This window comes from Aotus nancymaae, unplaced genomic scaffold (genome assembly GCF_030222135.1).
Source record: "Aotus nancymaae isolate 86718 unplaced genomic scaffold, 86718_ANA_hifiasm-v0.15.2.pri h1tg000003l, whole genome shotgun sequence".
NCBI classification, from domain to species: Eukaryota; Metazoa; Chordata; class Mammalia; order Primates; family Aotidae; genus Aotus; species Aotus nancymaae.
The window spans coordinates 26,984,104-27,003,614 of record NW_026988414.1 but is presented as its reverse complement, the minus strand read 5'-3'; the positions used below and the strand labels follow the sequence as shown (position 1 = coordinate 27,003,614).

The 19,511-nt window shown below is 43.0% G+C and overlaps 1 protein-coding gene across 2 annotated transcripts in view; it reads right to left on the bottom strand.

Annotated features, from left to right (window-relative positions):
* Positions 1-19,511, bottom strand: part of ABCA1 (ATP binding cassette subfamily A member 1) — a 155,849-nt gene that overhangs the window by 11,097 nt on the left and 125,241 nt on the right. For both annotated transcript variants that reach the window (XM_064379401.1, XM_064379391.1), the window contains exons 29-42: positions 18,072-18,196; positions 16,724-16,822; positions 13,254-13,443; positions 11,934-12,028; positions 10,586-10,618; positions 9,366-9,471; positions 8,114-8,188; positions 7,423-7,592; positions 6,036-6,213; positions 3,619-3,734; positions 3,363-3,507; positions 1,704-1,827; positions 483-612; positions 91-211 (exon numbers count right to left, since the gene is read on the bottom strand). In XM_064379401.1, the coding sequence (XP_064235471.1) occupies positions 91-211; positions 483-612; positions 1,704-1,827; positions 3,363-3,507; positions 3,619-3,734; positions 6,036-6,213; positions 7,423-7,592; positions 8,114-8,188; positions 9,366-9,471; positions 10,586-10,618; positions 11,934-12,028; positions 13,254-13,443; positions 16,724-16,822; positions 18,072-18,196 (1,707 nt within the window). The remainder of the gene's footprint in view (positions 1-90; positions 212-482; positions 613-1,703; positions 1,828-3,362; positions 3,508-3,618; positions 3,735-6,035; positions 6,214-7,422; positions 7,593-8,113; positions 8,189-9,365; positions 9,472-10,585; positions 10,619-11,933; positions 12,029-13,253; positions 13,444-16,723; positions 16,823-18,071; positions 18,197-19,511) is intronic.

Sequence of the window (19,511 nt, the reverse complement as noted above, 5' to 3'; positions counted from 1 at the left end):
CCATTTTATTAAGCAAGTCAGCAAAGTGGTTTACAGCACATAAAACTGAAAAAAACTGAAAATAAGCTCTTGCAACCTGTACTCTCTCACCTTCGTCAGCTCCTTGATTTCTAAGATGTCATTCTGGCCTCCACCATCAAGAATTCTCTGTCTTTCCCGCCTCACATCTTCATCTTCATCATTCAGGGGAGGAAGCTTTGCATTTACAGGTCTTAGGGGAAAAAAAATAAGGAAAATAAACCTTTCAAACTATTTTTTAGGACAAAGATTCAGTCTCTAATGGAGTATTATAAAACCTGCTCGCCACAGTTTCCAGGATGAGCAGGGAGGGGGCTGTGGGATGCCCGCATCAGGAGAATCAGTTTTATCATATCATATATTTTGAGTTCAGTTCAATTCAACCACCACTGGTGAGTGTTTCCCTGTGCGCCTCCTCTGTGACCCTCAACCAGGTGCGGCATGGGTCCTAAGAAAAAGCTCACCTGGGCCTGATGAAGAATCTGTACTGGATCAGAACAGTAATGAGGAAGAACACCACCCCTTCCACGGCCATGGCAAAGAGGTTTCGTCCCACCAAGTCCCAAGATAATGGTGACACAAAGCGATTCTCTCCTAGTAGACACAAGGCAGAGACCTGGTCAGAATAGAGGGACCAAAAACCATGGCCCTTCCTCAAAGTTGGGCCTATGTTCCTAGGAATTCATTGATCTTCCAACAAACACCAGTCGCTATCACCCATGGCAAGGAGAAAAAAGTAACAAGTGAGTGATCAATTTGCAAGTCTGATTTGAGAAAACTTTTTATGACTCAGTATCAGTTGGAATTTCAGAGCCAATGTGTATTAGATTTGTAAAATCACTGAAGATATCTTGTATTTCTTTTTTTAACGGGACATGCCAAAAATCCTTTTAAAAAGGCAGACAACCCAAGTAATTTTTATAGTCAGTATTTTTAATAAATTCTTAGTTTTAGTAGTAAGATATATTAGAAAGCACTGTAACCAGATGCCTCTTTCAGTAGCATATAATATAACCTAGTGAATCAATTAAATCACGAGATTCAATTAAATATAGCTCCGTGTAAATATTCTCGAAATTCCTTATATATCTCCTTTGTACCCCAAGTTGGGAAAAAAGCCCTTCTTTTATGCCCACTAAATAACATGGCCCATTTGACTATACTAGCTAGTGGATGAATAATAATCATATGGCTATAGGAGAAATATTTTTAACCATTCTAAAGGTAGAAAAAGATGTAATACATTATCATTTATAGACTGTGTAAAAGATAATATATGACCTCATTTGCAAGCACATGATTCGCCTAATAGAGCCAAAGTCTCCATCTTTCCTTCCAATTCTCTGCCTTCTGATTCTCAAAGTGGTGGTTTGACTTTTCTAGTGCCTCTGACAAACCCAGTCAGTGGCATGAGCCAATGGAGCCAAGCAAATGCAAGTATTTTCCTTACCTACAAAACTGCCCCTTCACTTTTCTCAATGGTATCAGAGGCACAGACAAATGGCTGCGTCACAAAACCCATGCCACAACCAGCTGTGCTGGCACAAGCCCTGTCAGTGGGCACGGGGGTGGGGGGATATCCTGTGCTTAGTCATCAGCTTCTTTCCAAAGCAAAGGTCAGGGTTCCAAGGCCTATGCAAAGTGCCGTCTCCATTAAAGCAACCTACAGCCACTGCTTCACTCACCAAACCTTTCCAGGGCATCAGCCATTGCCTGGTTTTTCACCATGTCAATGAGCCCTCGTCCCAGGCAAAAATGTGGGAAGATCAAGAACACGGACTTCAGGATATCATTGATATTATTCAGCTTCTGAAAAAAAGATGGGAGGGGAGGGAGGGAGAAGGACTGGATGTCATTCATGGTTTATCCTAAAAATGTATCAAATTCTGAAATATGGGAATAAAGAATAAATTTGATTCTCTAGGGACAAATTGGGCCTTTTAATTCAGATACCAATTCAATAGCAGCAGGCACAGGTGATGATATGTAGCAATAAAATTCTATTCTTTAGAAAATGTGGAGAAATGCTATGAGTATGGAGAAATAATGAATAAAGCTTAGAGACAAGGCTGCATCTCATCAGAAGCAAATCCATTAAAAAATTCCTTAGCAGTTTAAAAGCAAATTCCTCATGTCTGGGTCAATATTTGAGTTTCAGGATTTTGTTAGAATTTTAGAAATTCTTCTCAAATACGTCAGAACTTATGACCCCACAAGGCAACAGTAACCAAATATCTAGCAACTGAGTAAGGTGCTATAAGCTGGATGCACTGTGCTATGGGAGAGGCAAAAGTTAGTAAGAAACAGACTCGACGCCAAGGAAGAAAAGCATGTAAATGGGAAATCACCATGTAAGTGGATGTGTGTTGTACTAGAGGCATGGACTGAGGACTCTGAGAACACAGAGAGAAAAGAGAGAACATCTCCCAGCAGGTAAGGAAAGCTTCACATTTGAGCTAAATCTTGAAGGGCAAGGGAGATACTACCAGACCCTGTGATAGAAGAAGTGCATTTCAAGCCAGGCCTACAGGAGCATGGTGGTTGGGGAGAACTCATCTGAAGCTTACAGCTGGGAAAGGGTGTGACGGTTATGGACAGGAAGAGCTGTGCAACTGTAAAAGGCCTTGTGTGCTGTGTTTGGACAAAGGCAATGGCAACCGGAATGGAGAGGAAGTCTTATTTTAGAGGCCTATACCTGGAAGAACTGACAACATAACCAGTTGAATGGGGGAAATATACAGCAGCAAAGCAAGCATCTAGGATGACTCTAAGAGCCAGCTTGGGCAACCAAACGGATGGTAACGCCACTGATGTCTTGACGGGGATGGCAAGAAAAGCATTAAGTTCTGAGGGGAAGGAAAATCAGGGCATGTCCACTTTGGCGTATCTATGTACTGTCTAAATGAAGCAATCCACTAGGCAAGTGAGAGTGTGAGATTAGAGTTCAAGGTTATGGTCAAAGCTAAATGCACAAGATCTTAGATATAACAATAAAAGACACCAAGAGAGGTGATGGTAAAAGCCTTGGGATTGAATGGCATCGCCCAGCTCTACTGCGGAAAGTGGAGGGCAGAGGAGCTAGTCTTGGTAAGAGCAACATTGAAAAAGAAAGAAATAAAAAAGAACCTATCAAAAGAAACGGCAAGGCTTGACCAGCAAAATGTAAGGCACAGCAAGAAAGAAAGATGCTTTGCTTTCTCGGGGAAGACAGACTCTGAAGAAAGGACAGAGCAGTCAGCAGTGTCAATGCCACTGACGAGTGGACTAAGATCACAATGAAACACTGTCCTCTGGCTCCCAGAGATGCTCATCCCAGCAGGAGGTGTTCCCTCTGCACAACTCACATTGTCGGTGAAGAGCTCCAGCACAAAGGTGGCCACACTGCCATTGATGCCGATGAAGAGGTTCACGCTGGTGAGCACCACATAGGCTGTGCTGGGGATCTTGAACACGAAGGAGGCTGGGTACATGAGAGGTGTGATCGACCACCTGGTGAGACACAAAAAGGTAAGTGTCCACTGAGAGTCCCCTGCCCTCCTTTTGACACTGGGCACCAAATGCCTTATCCATCATGCAGTTCCCTCACTAGAGGTGACTTACCCATACAGCAAAAGTAGAAGGGCTAACACAGGCAGATTGGTGGAGGACACATAGGACTTCTGCTGGAAGCAGATGAAGATGATAATGACCAGTGTGGCAGGGACAACGTAATTGCACTAGAAGTGAAAACAAAGACATACAGTTTACCCCTCAATCAAATATACAACACATCACACAAGGCTTCACCATCATCAGACAAGAAAGGGCAGATAAACATATTGGAGAGTAACTCTGAATTAATGAAGCCACATAAACTATTAATCAAAATACTGAACAATACATTTTGACAAGCATTTTACCCTTGGCTGATTTTATAAACTACATGCCCTTTCTGTCTTTCCAACAGCCAAGCCAAGGTGTCATGCTCAGTAAACTTACTGAACAATGGATTCCCAGTCAGGGTAATTTCAATTTCACAGGCAGCAAATAAGCTTCCATTCTTCTTCCCAAAGATGATTGTGTCTGTTTCATCATTAATGCTATATTATAGTCTCCCCAAGTTCAATCTCACATGTAATCTATTTATGAGGTAACTGCTCATAATATGAATGTCAGAATTGTTTCATCGCACTGAGAATAATTTTAAAGTCTGTCCTGACAGTGTATCAAGCCGTAAAATGCAGAAATAAAGACTTGATGATAGGACAATTATGAGAATTCATAGCCGGCAGAGCAAAGCACAGGCAGGGAAGTGATAGTGGGTTTGTCAGCTGCTAAAAGAATTGCAGCTTCAGACTACAGGGCTCTGCCTCAGTCTAATCCTACTTGATGTGTTTATCAACAACTTAGATGAAGACAGGCTTCTAGCAAATTTCAGGGGCTCTAAAGCAGGGAGGGACAGACAATACCCAGGAAGATAAGTGATGGGTTTAAGGACTTGATCTTTCATCTCTGAATCACCTGTGCCTGGCATAAGTCAGATACATAGTGAGCACTCAGTCTGTGTTGACTGACTGGAGAAATTACTGAATCAAGATAATACAAAAATGGGCCGGGTGCGGTGGCTCACGCCTGTAATCCCAGCACTTTGGGAGGCTGAGGCGGGTGGATCACGAGGTCAAGAGATCGAGACCATCCCGGTCAACATGGTGAAACCCCGTCTCTACTAAAAATACAAAAAATTAGCTGGGCATGGTGGTGCGTGCCTGTAATCCCAGCTACTCAGGAGGCTGAGGCAGGAGAATTGCCTGAACCCAGGAGGCGGAGGTTGAGGTGAGCCAAGATCGCGCCATTGCACTCCAGCCTGGGTAACAAGAGCAAAACTCCGTCTCAAAAAAAAAAAAAGATAATACAAAAACAAGACATATGTAATTTAATATGGATAAATATCAAGTTTAGGTTCAAAAAAAATCAAATGAATTGGTATAGAATGAAGGAGACCTGAATTTCACAATCATTTGTGTGAAATGGAGGTTTTGGTTTACCACGAGTTGCCAATAAGATAGTGCTCCTTCCAAAATGCACAATCTTTGTGCTGCAGTAACAGAAGTATGGGCTAAAGATTAACTCCCTCTAGACTCATAACCATTCAGACCACAGCCTGAACACAAGGTTAATTCTTGGCTTTGCTTTTGAAAAGGGACATTAACAGTATAGAGCATGGCCATACAAGGACAATCGGATCAGAAGAGTGACAAAGTCTAAGAGACTTGGTATAAAGAGCAAAGATCTCGTCATCACTTCCACCATCAGTGCTCACATTTGTACAGTGTTTTAGAGGTTACAAGCTGTGTTCTCATGTATCATCTTATCTGGGGAATACTCAGGTTAAATGAGAGTATAAGAGTTGTCTTTAAATATCCAGAGACTGGTTCAGCAGGAGAAGAATCACATTTGCTCCATGTAGCTTACAATTAATGGAAGTTACAGGGAGATACATTTCAACTGTACTTAACAATAATTAGAACTTCAGAATTCCTTGAGTCCTCCATATTGGTCCAAATAGAAGCAATATATTGCAGCTGGCACAAAAACAGATTTGCAATGGATGGATGAGCTGCTGATAAAACGTATAGAATTTTCAAATGACAGATGGCTTTCCTAGTAAGGCAAAGAATATTCTGACTCTGGAGGTTAAAATCCATCAGAGAAGTTAGAGGCACTGACTTGGAGTTTTGACTAAGGTCCTTGCATCTCTCTGATTCTTGGGAAAGTTCTCACTTAGGAACTTCAGTGGTAGTAGTATTAATTTTCATCATTGTATACAGATTTCTTCCTCTGATATGACATGAACTCTGGTACCCAGCGCTGTGTTTGGTGTCATGAAAGTGATCAACTGCCTCTGCCTTTTCCTTTTTTATACATCTTTAGAGTAGCTGGAATGTTTCCCAACAATAGCCAGGGCTCTTTCTTTCTTATCCCCATCAATCCATGGCCCTGACAGACATTACAAAGAGACAGCAGGCCTGTGTCCTTACCATATCCCAGACAAAATTAGACAGCCAGTAAATGACAGGCTTCACTCCACTGATGAACTGCAGGTGTTTTGCTTTGCTGACCCGCTCCTGGATCAGGAATACGACAAAGCTAGCTGGGACGAAGGACATCGCAAAGATGACGCAGATGGACACAAGGACATCCACTGATGTGGTCATCCTGGAAAGAAAAAGGCTGTGACAATCTGAGGGGTCTTTGATGCAGTTGGGGCTCAATCAGCAAGGCCATGGACACTCAGACGCATATATGCACACAGATATTTGAGGCACACCCAAGGAAAAACATCTGTTCACCAGACATTTTATTCAGGGTTAAGATGATCATTTTTAAGTCAAAAAATATGACCATGTAAATGCCAAACTGATTTTACTGAGGTCAGAAAGAGTCCACTGCCACAATAAAACTAATGAAGGAAGCCAGAGTGGCTAATAGTATTCACTTTGGTCCACTGTTCATGACCTTGTAAGAGCAGTAAGCTGTAAATTTTCACACATGAAGGACTAGTGTGGCTTGAAAACTAAATAAGAGCAGAAATATTACTGTGCAACTACTCAAATAAGTTAATTTTTTTTCTGGCTATAAATCAGCTTGAAAATAATAGTATGTAGCCTATTAATGTAACACATACAAAAATTCTATCAGATTCTTATAAGAAAAATGGTCTTACGAGCCCATTACACGGGGTCTTGGTATAAAGATCCTCGTGTCCTATATTAATATTCTGTAGGAGTTAAGCAGAAACAGTAATTGCCATGCTCTATATACACGAAAGGTATCTAATGTGTGCTAAATATCAACTCTGTGCTGGGTGCTGGGCTTGGCAATTTACATGAATTGTCTCATTTAATATCATACAACTAGAAAGTTGTGAGACCAGATTCAAACCCAGATCTGTATGACTCCAAAGGCTGCATACTTTAAACTAGCTCATGTGGCTTTAAATTTTACACACACACACACACATACACACACACACACACACAGAGCTTAACAATTAAAGATACAAGCCAATAAAAACATATTTCACCAAATTTAAAACAGTGGTTTTTAAACAAATCAAACTAGTTTATTTTATAATTATTTATAAATATTTTATAATTTAATTAACAATTTTTGAACTCGCTTTATATGAATTCACTAAATGTTGTCATTTTTATGTATCAGCGTCATTTCCCTTCTGCAGTTCAAGAAGCTCAACCAGCCTCTTCGTAAACTTATCACTTCTTCCCAGAGCCTGGATCAACCCAGCTTTATCATCATGTAACGGTCTCTGCAGCTGCTCCCCTACAATGAGCTTCATCTTTTTCTCCCCTCCTCCATGACCCTCTCCTTGCCCCACTCCATCCATTCGGACACAGCTGCACTTACAGAGCCACCTCTGAGAGCTGCTGCTTGGTGAGATTCAGGGGATGATTGAAAGCAGTAATCCCATAATGGCTAGGATTCTCTCCCTTTTGCAGGTTGGCCCGGAGAATAGCATTGTTGATGACATTCAGGAAAGAGCTGATTGCATGCCAGCCCTTGTTATTGAACCACACCTGAAAGAAAGCATACACAGTACAAGGTAATGCTCTCAAACCCTGTTCCTGCAGGCAGATGCACACACACAAACCATGCACATAAACCTCAGAAAGAAATTCTAGTCATGTACCAAGGCAAAACACTATTATCAAAGAACATGAAGTAATAATAGCATACAGGACATAGTGAACACTGACTCTGTGAGCAGGCACTGTGGTGAGGACCTTATACCTTTAACTTGTTGAATTCTCACAACAGTTTGGAGACAGCCATGATTATTGTCTCCATTTCACAGATGAAGGAACTGAGGCTTAGACAGGTTAAGTAACTTAGTCAAGGTTACCTGGTATGTCTGGACAAAGCAAATTCTCTGAATCATTTCATTATACTATACGGCCTCGCTGGTAAAGTTAACAGTGGGTAAAGCTCTTTTCTGTTATGAATGCCCCTGCCAACTTTACTATGAGTCGAAAGTACTCCAGGAAACATAAAGATCATTGTTCATCAAAAAGCTACTAGAACAAAGACAGTGATTTACCTTGACATTATTTTTGGTGTCCAGTCCTGTCATAAACCTTCCCAAGCTGTTGAGAAATCGATCTGCAGAACTGTCCTGTAAACAACAGAAACCTGCCTCAGTTGTGACTGTTCACATAGATAAGGGGCAACAGTCAACCTGGAATCTGTGGACAACAGGATGGCCCTGTGAAGAGCAATTCCACTAGTACCTTGTTCACCAAAATGAAACGTAAAGCCATTAAGTAAATGGCTCCTGAGAACCATGTGACCAGAAAGCTACAGCAGTGATGCTGCCATAATGCCACAAGTCTAAAGGAATCACAGAGAAATCCTGGGACGCAAAGTCCCAGGATTTTCATGGCTGGTTATCACGGTGGGGTGAGGATTCCTCAAAGTGCTCCACTGCCCTCAACTGAAGAGCCAGAACACGCTCAGCCTGCAATGCGCCAGATACATGGGCCCATCACTCAAAAGCAGAGCTGCGGATTCTAGGGCTATCACTGCTATCCGCAATCCTTGGGTCTATGTTATCACAGCCCCTAGATTCTCACTTAAAAATGGGAAATTTGAGACACAGAGAAATGAAGTGAGTACTTATCAGGTTCTGCAGACCAGCCTGGCAGCTTCAAAAAGAAAATGATTCTTTTCCTATTTAGTCAGTGATTGTTTCAGCAAAGTATGTTTGAAACCCAGTTTGTTTACTAACTGGCCAAATTTGTAAACTTAGTTGTTCTGAGAGCTTTTAAATCTCTGGATTTGCGGGTTTTTTTTTTTGGAGTCAGAGTTTCGCTCTTGTTGCCCAGGCTGAAGTGCAATAGTGCGATCTCAGCTCACTGCAATCTCTGCCTCCCAGGTTCAAGCGATTCTCCAGCCTCGGCCCCCAAGTAGCTGGGATTACAGGTATGTGCCACCAAGCCTGGCTAATGTTTTTGTATTTTTAGTAGAGTCAAGGTTTCACCATGTTGGTCAGGCTGGTCTCTAACTCCTGACCTCAAGTGATCCACTTACTTTGGCCTCCCAAAGTGCTGGGATTACAGGCATGAACCACCACGGACCTGGCCTCTGGATTTGTTTTTGACCTACACTTTTAAATATACAACTAAGTAGTTCAGCTTTGTCTGGCTCAAATCACTAAATGCCAACGAAGGCTCTGTATTCCAACATATTCAGAACAATGAGCTGCCAGGTGATCAGTTTAACCTGCCGACTACTCCTACATCCCAGCAGCTACACACACACTTTTCTGATATGTCTCATGACAGATACTGTACCTTGGTCAGCTTTAGGTGTTTCTTCATTTGTTTGATGGCATCATTAACTTCTCCACTCGGAGGAAGTGCATGAGAATTACTGACACCCAGGGAAAACCCGCCATACCTAAAAGAACAGCTTGGCATTAAAACCCAGACAGTGGGGTGCGCAGTACCACTAAGCAGCAGACTCAGTGCAGGTGTGTACAAGGTTCACTGAGGCAAATTTCTATTGAAAGGAGGGCTGAATTTTGCCTCGGAGTGGTTATACGTCAGCCTCCCCCAATGAATTTGGCAATCTCTTAACTCCCATGGTTTCTGCCCCGGAGGGAGGACCTGGCCTGATTACACACACAGTTAGATAGTTGAGACATCGAGGAAAGAATGGTGATTCATCTCATAGATGCTGCTCTGACCCAGGGGCTTGGGCGTGAACGTGGGTCTGGAGGCAAGCAGATGGGGAGTGGAAACCCTGCGCTGTCCAGAATAGGTCACAGTGGACTTATACACAGGCCTTGGCTCCTTTCTAGCATGAGGGCTATTATGCGGGGCCTGTGTCTGCTCTGCCCAGAGATCCAGGGGTTCTGGCCCTTGGGGAAAAGGCAGAGAGGAAAGGTGGAAATCAGTAACAAGGAACCTTTGGGGCCCCCGAGGCAGCCACATCAGCTATCTCATTTTCCACGATGTACAAACTGGCTTCAAGAATTCTTCCATCCCCAGTCCTACCTGTTCCTTCAAAACCCAGATGGACAAATGGGTTGAAATACACTGCAAATAGATGGTTTTGGCACTTCTTATTTCCTCCAAGACCTACTTAGTCCCCTACTAAATGGCTACAAATTGTCTCTGAGTCCTTAAGAGGCCCTGGGATTCTGGTTTGGGGGAAAAGTGCAAGTAGGCATTTCCCTCACGACACTGCTTACTTGAAATCCCGAGAGACCTGCAGGAGATGTCTGATTCTCCTCAAGGAAATCAGTACATTGAATATTTCAGAGGCCTCTAGAGGGGCCGCTAGGCACTGAGCCACGATGCTCTAGTCAGAAACTCTATAAAGCAAGCCTAATCTAAATCTGTCTGTGCCCCTGTGTGCACCATGTGTTCACAGGGCTTTTGTCCTCCTCGAGGTGGATGGCACCACAAGTGTGTGAGTGATAAACAATCTCCAAGGCTGTCTTCAATCCAAGACACCTACAGCACCATCCTCCTCCTGAGCTAAAGGTGCCAGAGAGAGAGCAACTTACCTAAACTCATTCACCCAGATCTTGTTCTTTAAGCTGCAGACAGAGACAAAGAAAACAAAAATCAGTTCAAAGAAAGCATTGATCCTGTTCCTGATGCTGCAAAAGGAGTAAGTATCTACCTGGGGATACATGGGAGGGACAGAAATAACCTTAGAATCAGGCTGGCCTTGCAGGGTTGTGCCAGAGAAAAGAAGCCCGTGCTCAGGCCTCTTGCAGTCTTCTCTCTATCTTAAAAACCCCATTACTTCCATCAGAATCATGCCTTGGGTTAAAGCAATTTACAAACCCCCTTATAGACCGAGATGTGACCGAACTAGAAGATTTTTCTTTTCCTTATTTTTCTGGAGGGAGACAAAGTTTCCTTCTTGTTATCCAGCCTGGAGTGCAATGGTGCAACCTCAGCTCACTGCAACCTCTGCCTCCCAGGTTCAAGCAATTCTCCTGCCTCAGCCTCCCAAGTAGCTGGTATTACAGACACATGCCACCATGCCCGACTTATTTTGTATTTTTAGTAGAGACGGAGTTTCACCATGTTGGCCAGGCTGGTCTCGAACTCCTGGCCTCAAGTGATCTACCCACCTCAGCCTCCCAAAGTGCTGGGGTTACAGGCATGAGCCACTGTGCCTGACCTAGCAGCTTTTTCAATTAACAGTAATATTTCAATTGTGGATGACATCTGGAGAAGTTATACTTCTTTCTTGGAAACTCATGGTCACTATCATAACAGCATGTCTGTGCTGTTTAAAGTCACTGAGAAACTCCTAAGTGAAAGACCCCAACTGACCAAGTAGATGGGAAGGACACCAGAACAAACATTTGCTGAGCTAAGCATTCAACACTAGGTTGCCATGTCCTGGGAAGCTAGAAGGCTCTCCCACGGCTCCACAGCCAAGGCAGGCTGCTAAACCTTCCCAGGGCTTCCTCCATGAGACCACACGTTATCACGGAGTCCCCCATCAGAGAGTAACCAAGGCGTTCTACATACATCATTTAATTCGGTCCTCATGACAAACTTATAAGAGCAACATTAATATCACAATTTAGATAAACTAAGGTTTTAAAAGGATAACCAGTTACCTGGTCAAGTAGCTACTAAGTGGCAGAATTTGACTTTGAATCCGTATCTGTTTTCACTCTCGACCTGGCTGCCTCAGCCTTGAAGCTGACAACTGAATGTTCACAGTCCGCTTGTCACCTTTTCTAGCTTGGAATAATATCCTAAACTTCCAATGGACAGAATCAGGCCATAATCTGGCATCTCCCCCACTGTCCCAGTATGTTATTTGTAGGTCTTTAATTCCTCTAATTAGTCATAATAAGGCAGGGGCCAAGTTTAGTAGAAAGTCACCTTTTGGCTATGATCTGCACATACGTCTTCACCAGATAATCCGAAATGTTTCTTCCCGTCAGGTCCTGAAGGATGTCTGCGGTGTTTTGTTTTCTCTGTCATCACATGAAAACCAAGCATATGGGTCTTTATAGACAAGAATTGAAACAGAAAGCAAATCAAGGACAACGGTGACCATGTCCACAGTGTGACCGGAACCCTGACTACAGGCCCCAGACACTGCCCTCAGCCAACCAGCAACGCGACCTGGTCCATCCCGCCCTTGGCACTGGTGATTCACTTACATCAAGCCAAGGTCTTTCTCAAAAATGTATTTTGAACAGCTCAACAATAAACATTGAAATGAGATTCTTTGTAGTCAAGAGATTTTTAAGGAGCACCATCATTAACTATACCTAATGAATCTTTTGCTCACTTTTATACTGATGACTATTTTATTATATTGTATTATATTATACTATCTTTATTATTATTATTTTATTTTTTTGAGACAGAGTCTCACTGTGTTGCCCAGGTTGGAGTACAGTGGTGCAATTTTAGCTCACTGCCACCTCCACCTCACAGATTCAAGCGATTTCTCCTGCCTCAGCCTCCCAAGTAACTGGGATTATAGGTACGTGCCACTGTGCCTGGCTAATCTTTGTATGTTTAGTACAGAGTTTTGCCACATTGACCACACTGGTTTCGAACTCCTGATCTCAGATGATTCATCTGCCTCAGCCTCCCCAAATACTGGGATTACAGGAGGGAGCCACCTTGCACCTGGCCTAGCTGTTATTTTAAAGAGTGGTAACCAAGACTTCTTTTAGTTCTTGTACTTATTTAGAACTGCTTGCCCTTACCCTGCAATTTGGATGCTGATAAAACGGCAGAGAGTTATCAAAGCACTCCTCTTCCTGAAATTCTCAGAAAAAAAAAAAGGCTCAAGACTCCTTCCCAAATAGAGTCTCCAAGAATGCCAGAGTTGACAAGGTCCACAGGAGTTTTCTGGTCCAGCCTCCCTAACTCAGGTGAAGAAACAGGCCCAGGGAGTGAAAGAGGCCCGTCAAAGGCTACCAGCTCATTTGTTACAGAGCCAAGATTGGAAGCCAGGCCTGTCACAGTCCATCCTGTGACTTTTCTGCTGTGGGACAAGCATGGGCACAATGTGGTCCCAACCCCCTCCACTCAAAATTCACATGCTTTTTCCTATGACCAGAAGCAAGTTAAAGACTGAAGTGGACCCTCACGACATCATATCTCACTCCTTCCTGCTTCCAAGTGGAAGCTACCAGCCTACCCTGCACCCCATCTGCTCAGTCGCACCCTGAAAGCACTCACCTGTGGAGGAGGCAGCCCCCCTGCCCCTGGGGGACACACAGGCAGCATCTTCTTGATTTTGTCGCTGCTACACTGGCACGTAGGTGAAGGGTTCTGCATCGTCCAGTTCCCGTTCTGGAAGAGGTCCGTGATGGTCTGGGGAACCGGTGCAGTGGTCCACTCTTCCTCCCCTACCAGGCAGGGCATGTCTCTGCAAAAGGAAGACAGCAAGGTAGGATTACCCGAGAGGGCCTGGCCTTTCTGTTGCCTCAGGAGCACAGGATCATTTCATAACAACCACAAACATGCATCTATTCGCTCACCATCTGGAAAAGACAAGCATGATCTCATTTGATTGCTTGATCCCACAACAGCCTTGTACACAGTGACATCATTTTATACATAAGTAAAATAGAACACAAAGAGGCCCTAAATGTTTATATACTGAGCTCAGTTCAATCCAATCAGTCAACCATTTTCTTATACAACAAATCTTCACTGAGCATCTACTACGTGCCAGATGCTGTCTGGTCTATTTGAGGATCTAAAGTGAAAATACCTGCCTTCCTAGAGGTGTATGCCCATGGAGGAATGGAACAACAAGTAAACTATTAAGACAATCTTAGATGGCCAAAAATAAAGCAAAATAAAAGGAGAGCGACTGGAGAGAATGGACCTACTGCAGAGAAGACATTTCAGCCAAAACATAAACATTATGATGGTGAACGAGCTGGGCAAAGATTTGGCAAAAAGAACATTCTGAGCAAAAGCAATGGCAAGGGCAGGTACAAAGGCCCTGGGAAGAAATGCGTTTCTATTTTTGAGGAGTAACAGGAAGACAGCATGGCTATAATAGGATACGCTATGAAGAAGAGTAATGATAAATGAGGAGGGGAGGAGCAGATGACAGAGGCCTCGGGAAGAGTCTGGATCTTACGCTCAATGTGCTGACAAATGGAGAGTTGTAACATCCAATTTATGTTCTCAAATGAGTAGAGAATGGGTGGGGGGGTGGTGACTGGGGTGAGAGTGCTCGGTACATAAAGACGTAGGTTTCTGCAAATATTCCCTGGAGGAAAGACACAAAGCCTTTAACCTTGTCTCCAGCTTTGAATTACTGTGGGACATCAGCAGGTGTCTTTTGGGGGCTTATTTTTCCCACTGGTAAAATAAAAGTTTCAAATGAGTTGATTCAACAAGTCACTTCCAGTTCCCTCCCAGTTTCAAAATTCCACAATTTAAAGTAAAGCTACCATCATTATTTCCTTACTATTAAATATTAAATATAATTGCCAGGCATGGTGGATCACGCCTGTAATCCCAGAACTTTGGGGGTCTGAGGTGGGTGGATCACTTGAGGTCAGGAGTTCAAGACCATCCTGGCCAACATGGTGAAATCCCGCCCCTGACCCTGGGGGACACACAGAGGACTACTAAGAATACAAAAATTAGCTGGTGTGGTGGCACCTGCTTGTAATCTGAGCTACTTGGGAGGCTGAGGCAGGAGAATCGCTTGAACCCAGGAGGCAGAGGTGGCAGTGAGTGAGCCAAGATTGCACCACTGCACTCCAGCCTGGGCGACAGAGCGAGAATAAACCTCAAAAAAAAAAAAAATCATATATATATTTAACTATTTCTTATTGTTTTCTTATGTCCTAAACATTCAAATGAACAGTTTTTCAGATTGATCTCTAATTGTCTCCTTAAACCACCTGAGCTAACTGGAAAAGACAGACTAAGACACATTGCCCTCCTGAAGCTCACACCCTGAACATTCAAAAGAGGACTGGCTGAGACAAATTTAAATACTGCTGAGACAGGCTCCTGTCAAATTTCCTTCAGTTCTACCATTTTTTGCAAAACCTAAAATTTGAATTTCAGTAAGAGTTGCCAGGGTAAAGGCTCTTCCTTCAGGCCACCTCCGACAGACTGTAGGTGGGTCTCAGACATAATGTCTGAACCCTCTGATGTCAGGCCATGCCTCTTTTGTCTCTATGGGCTCTCAGCCCAGTTCTCACTCCTACAGAGCCTTCCTAGGCTGGCATCAATCCATGAGTTCATATGGTTCCGGGGCCAGTGATGAATCCAGATGACTATATTATCATCTCATCTCACGCTCTATCTTCCCTACACAACCTTCATGTGGGAAATCAAAGGTACCATGAAATCCACATAAGCCATATCTGTGTCCTTCTCCATCTTTGTCATCTGGTTCTAAAATATTGGCTGCTAAGATTTACCACCCATTACGTACTAAGTATTAACAAATATTTAGTAACTATCCAGTACTAATTAAGAACAAACAAGCTCGCAGCAGCTATCCATTTAGAAATCTGGTCTAGAACCTAGTATAAACAGGTATCATAAACACTGCTCTGTGGTGTGCAGAGACAGCCATCTTCCCATGAACACTTGAATTTGCCCCTCTCTCCAATTCTCCAGGACCTTCCCAACTTGCCATAATTCCTCAGAGATCACTGTTGTTTCATGACCTCAGCTGAGATTCTGCCTAAGTTTGGAAACACTAACCCACCTCTACCAGCCTTGAGCTCAACCTCGTAAGATCCTCACCTTTCCACCATCTTTACTCACAGTGATCTGGTGACCTCCCAACCCCTGCACACACTTAAGAGTCATATGGATGCTTTGCTGGATTTATTCATCCACTGCCTACTTTTTAAAAGGGGGTTTTGAAGGAAAGTACAATACAAATACACAATTTAAAAAGAAGAGGCCAGGTGCAGTGGCTCACGCCTGTAATCCCAGTACTTTAAGAGGCCGAGGTGGGCGGATCACAAGGTCAGGAGTTCGAGGTCAGCCTGGCCAACATGGTGAAACCCTGTCTCTACTAAAGACACAAAAAATTAGCCAGGCGTAGTGGCACATGCCTATAATCCCAGCTACTTGGGAGGCTAAGGCAGGAGAATCACTTGAACCTGGGAGGTGGAAGTTGCAGAGAGCCGAGATTGTGCCCCATTTCACTCCAGCCTGGGTGACAGGGTGAGACTCTGACTCAAAAAAAAAAAGAAAAGAAAAGAAAAGGAGAAAGTGTCCATTTTTATAAAAATTCATCATATGCCATCTTGTCAGATTATGAAAGTGAAGAAGCTGATAAACAAAAGCTGAAAATCATATACAATGTCAGCCTATTAAAGCACTTAAGTACAGTGACTGGGAGAGAAAGGAAGGAAAAGCATTTGATCAGTAAGTGTAAAGTGCTATTTAAATTAAATATTAATGTTCTAAATCAGTAAACAAATGTCTGTAATGATGTGCTCTGCATGGTGTTAGAAGACTACAAACGTTTGTTCCTAGATAATTTGGTTAGCTTACTACATTGGCTTTTTGTAATTAAAACATAATAATGATAATGATTCAAAGGGCAAATGCTGGTGGTCACAATGTGACATGCAGCTGATAAATGCAGCATAGTCGAAATTAAGTCAGGTGACCAGCACAAGAAGCCAGCTTATGGCTACAGTGACACTCACGGGATTGGGTTTCCTTCCATACAGCGGGTCCCGAAGCCAGGGTCTTTTGTGAGGGCATTTAAGAGTTCCAGGGTGCCCATGTCCTCAGGAGCATCGTTACTGTGGGTACGTGAGAGGCAGCCAGCTTAGCAATTCATTAAAACCAGTAATCAGGAGTTTAAAATGATTTTATAAATTAAACATTTTAGGAAGCATTTCTACAAGATAGGCTCTAAAAACAGAAATGAGCAAAACACAGAAACCACCCAGGAGGATCTCGGACCCTGGCCCTATATTCGGCATCAAGGTGACATAGAGCACTCCAAGGTAGAGCTTGTATAAATAGGCTATATGTATAAAGGTGCCTATGCGTACACACATGTACATATACATACGCATTTATATATATTTTTTTAATTTGAAGTAAAGCAACTCATTAAGTATTTCAAAAGTGCTTTTACTGTTATCCCGTTGGCACAGACAAGCAGGATTTTCCAAGAAAGGGCAAGACAACTGTACTCTTTGCAAGCACAACTAAAAAGCACAAAAATAACAGACACAGGTCACAAACACATGCTATGTTCTACAACTATGGGCAATACAGGGTCAGCCGCTGGGAAGGAAAGAATAAAGTAAACCTGAACTACATAAGAAGAAAACATGGCTTAGAGAAAAACAGGCCAATTCTCACACACACACACACACACACACACACACACACACACATACATTTGTAATGCTTCCCTTTTGTATCACTGATACACTTCCCCCATCTACAGGTCTACAAATCCTTCAGGACTGAAGAAAGCTCCTGCTAATTAAGACCCAGAAAAACCCTTTGTCCTTTTCTTTGATGTAATGTTATGGAGTAGAGGATATTTTTGCCTAAAGAACAAGCACTGTTATATTTGGGATATTCTGTTATATCCCAAATATAACTGAATAGATAATTACATAAATTATACTTCGCAGAAAACAAGTCTTTGGAGGTTCTGTGCTTTGACAGTGTGCCCTGTGACTCAATTACAGAATCAAAACACAGCTCCCCAAATCCAAATATTTTATAACTTAATCATGGATTTTGGCAAGGGTAGATTATTTTACCTAAAACATATGTGGCTGTTCCTGACAACAGAAGGATAAAGAGGAGAGAGGCTGAAAGGCTCAACAGAAGACCGGCCTATTTATTACTTCAGGGTTAGTTCATTGCTGTTCTATGCATGCAATATTAGCTTATACAGAGGCCTGATTCACAGCAATAAAATCCATTCCACCGTGTAATTCTTAAGTCCGTTCCCTTGGCCCTTGTAAACATCTTTGGTCTGCTTGAATCTTCCCCACTGCTGGGGCACAGAAGACAAACACATACCTGACAAATGTGTACTGTTCATTGTACATCCAGGGCTGAAGTTCCAGGCTGGGGTACTTGCCAAAGGGTGGCACGATCAGGCTGAACACAAGGGCAATGCAGACAAACACAGCTGGCAAGACAATCTTTACCCAGGCAGTGGAGGGGGCAGGGAGATGGCAGGAAAATGGTGAGTGTTAGAAACAAGGCCAACGGGCAAATCCCCACGAGTCCAGCCAGCCTCCCCGACCAACCAGCATGAGGAGTACACGGCCCATGACTGCGCTGCACCAAGGCATTCTTGACAGCTGGGAAGCAATGGAGCCTGAAAACTAACCTTTTCCCTGGTAGCACGAGGCCAGCGGCTATGGCCACCTGGCAGAGGCACTAAGCTGAGAAGTTCACAAGTAAACAGTGATCACGTTCAGGGTGACTCAGAACACTGGGTCCTGCCCTTCTTCCTCCTGAAGACTGAGAAAGACCACACTGGGCCATGAACCCGGGACCAGGAACCAGAAGTCCTGAGTCCTGGTTCTGTCTCTAATACAAGTGCACCCATGTGAAGTCCTCTCCTCTCTGGCCTCAGTCTTCTCATTTTAATCTGAGGTCTGAGAACACATGCCCTATTCAAATCCTCCACTGTAATAAAACCAACTCTACAGCAATGGCTCCAATCACGGACAACCATAATCACTAAGAATAAATATCCAAATCCTTCTTCAGTCTCCTAAGACTTTCTACCATATCTTCTCTGAAAAAAAAAAAAAAAAATGACTTGGGCATACTTTCCATTTATTGCTGAGAAATGTATCCCTTATAACCTTAATGATTCAAATAATGCCCCTGATTCTAATGTTCTGGGATTTCAATGTACAAAATTAACACAGTGAATAATTCTGTACTACCAGTACTATAGTGAGAATTATCTCTATGTTGTCATTATTTATGGTTGTGTAACTGAGGATCAGAGAGACTAAGCATCTTGCCCAAGGTCATACAGCCAAAAAGTAGCAAAGTCAGGATCCAACTCCAGCTTTGTATGCTCCAAACTCCTGCTCTTAACAGTACCCACATCATCAGCACGGAAGACTCTCTGCAGACCTTTTCTGTACATTTCTTGATTTTATAGAGTGAAAAAATTTAACCCTTCTAACTAGGCAAGTTAGCAGGAAAATACTGACATGTAGATAATAGCATAATGAGTCTTCTCTGTTGGCCAACTATATTCTGACCTCTCTTTTCTTTCAGTTTGAGTTAAACATCAACTTAGAGAACAATCATGTTTCTAATAATTTCACAGGTCAAGTGCATCTGGGCATAACATGCCTCATGTTATGACAGCTGAATACACTCAACCAGTTTTTCTACACTTTGCCCTCTTTATGTTCTCCTCCAAAATAAAAATAACATATACACACACAAACCTAAGCACTTACTCACGTCAGACTCCATTCTAAGTAC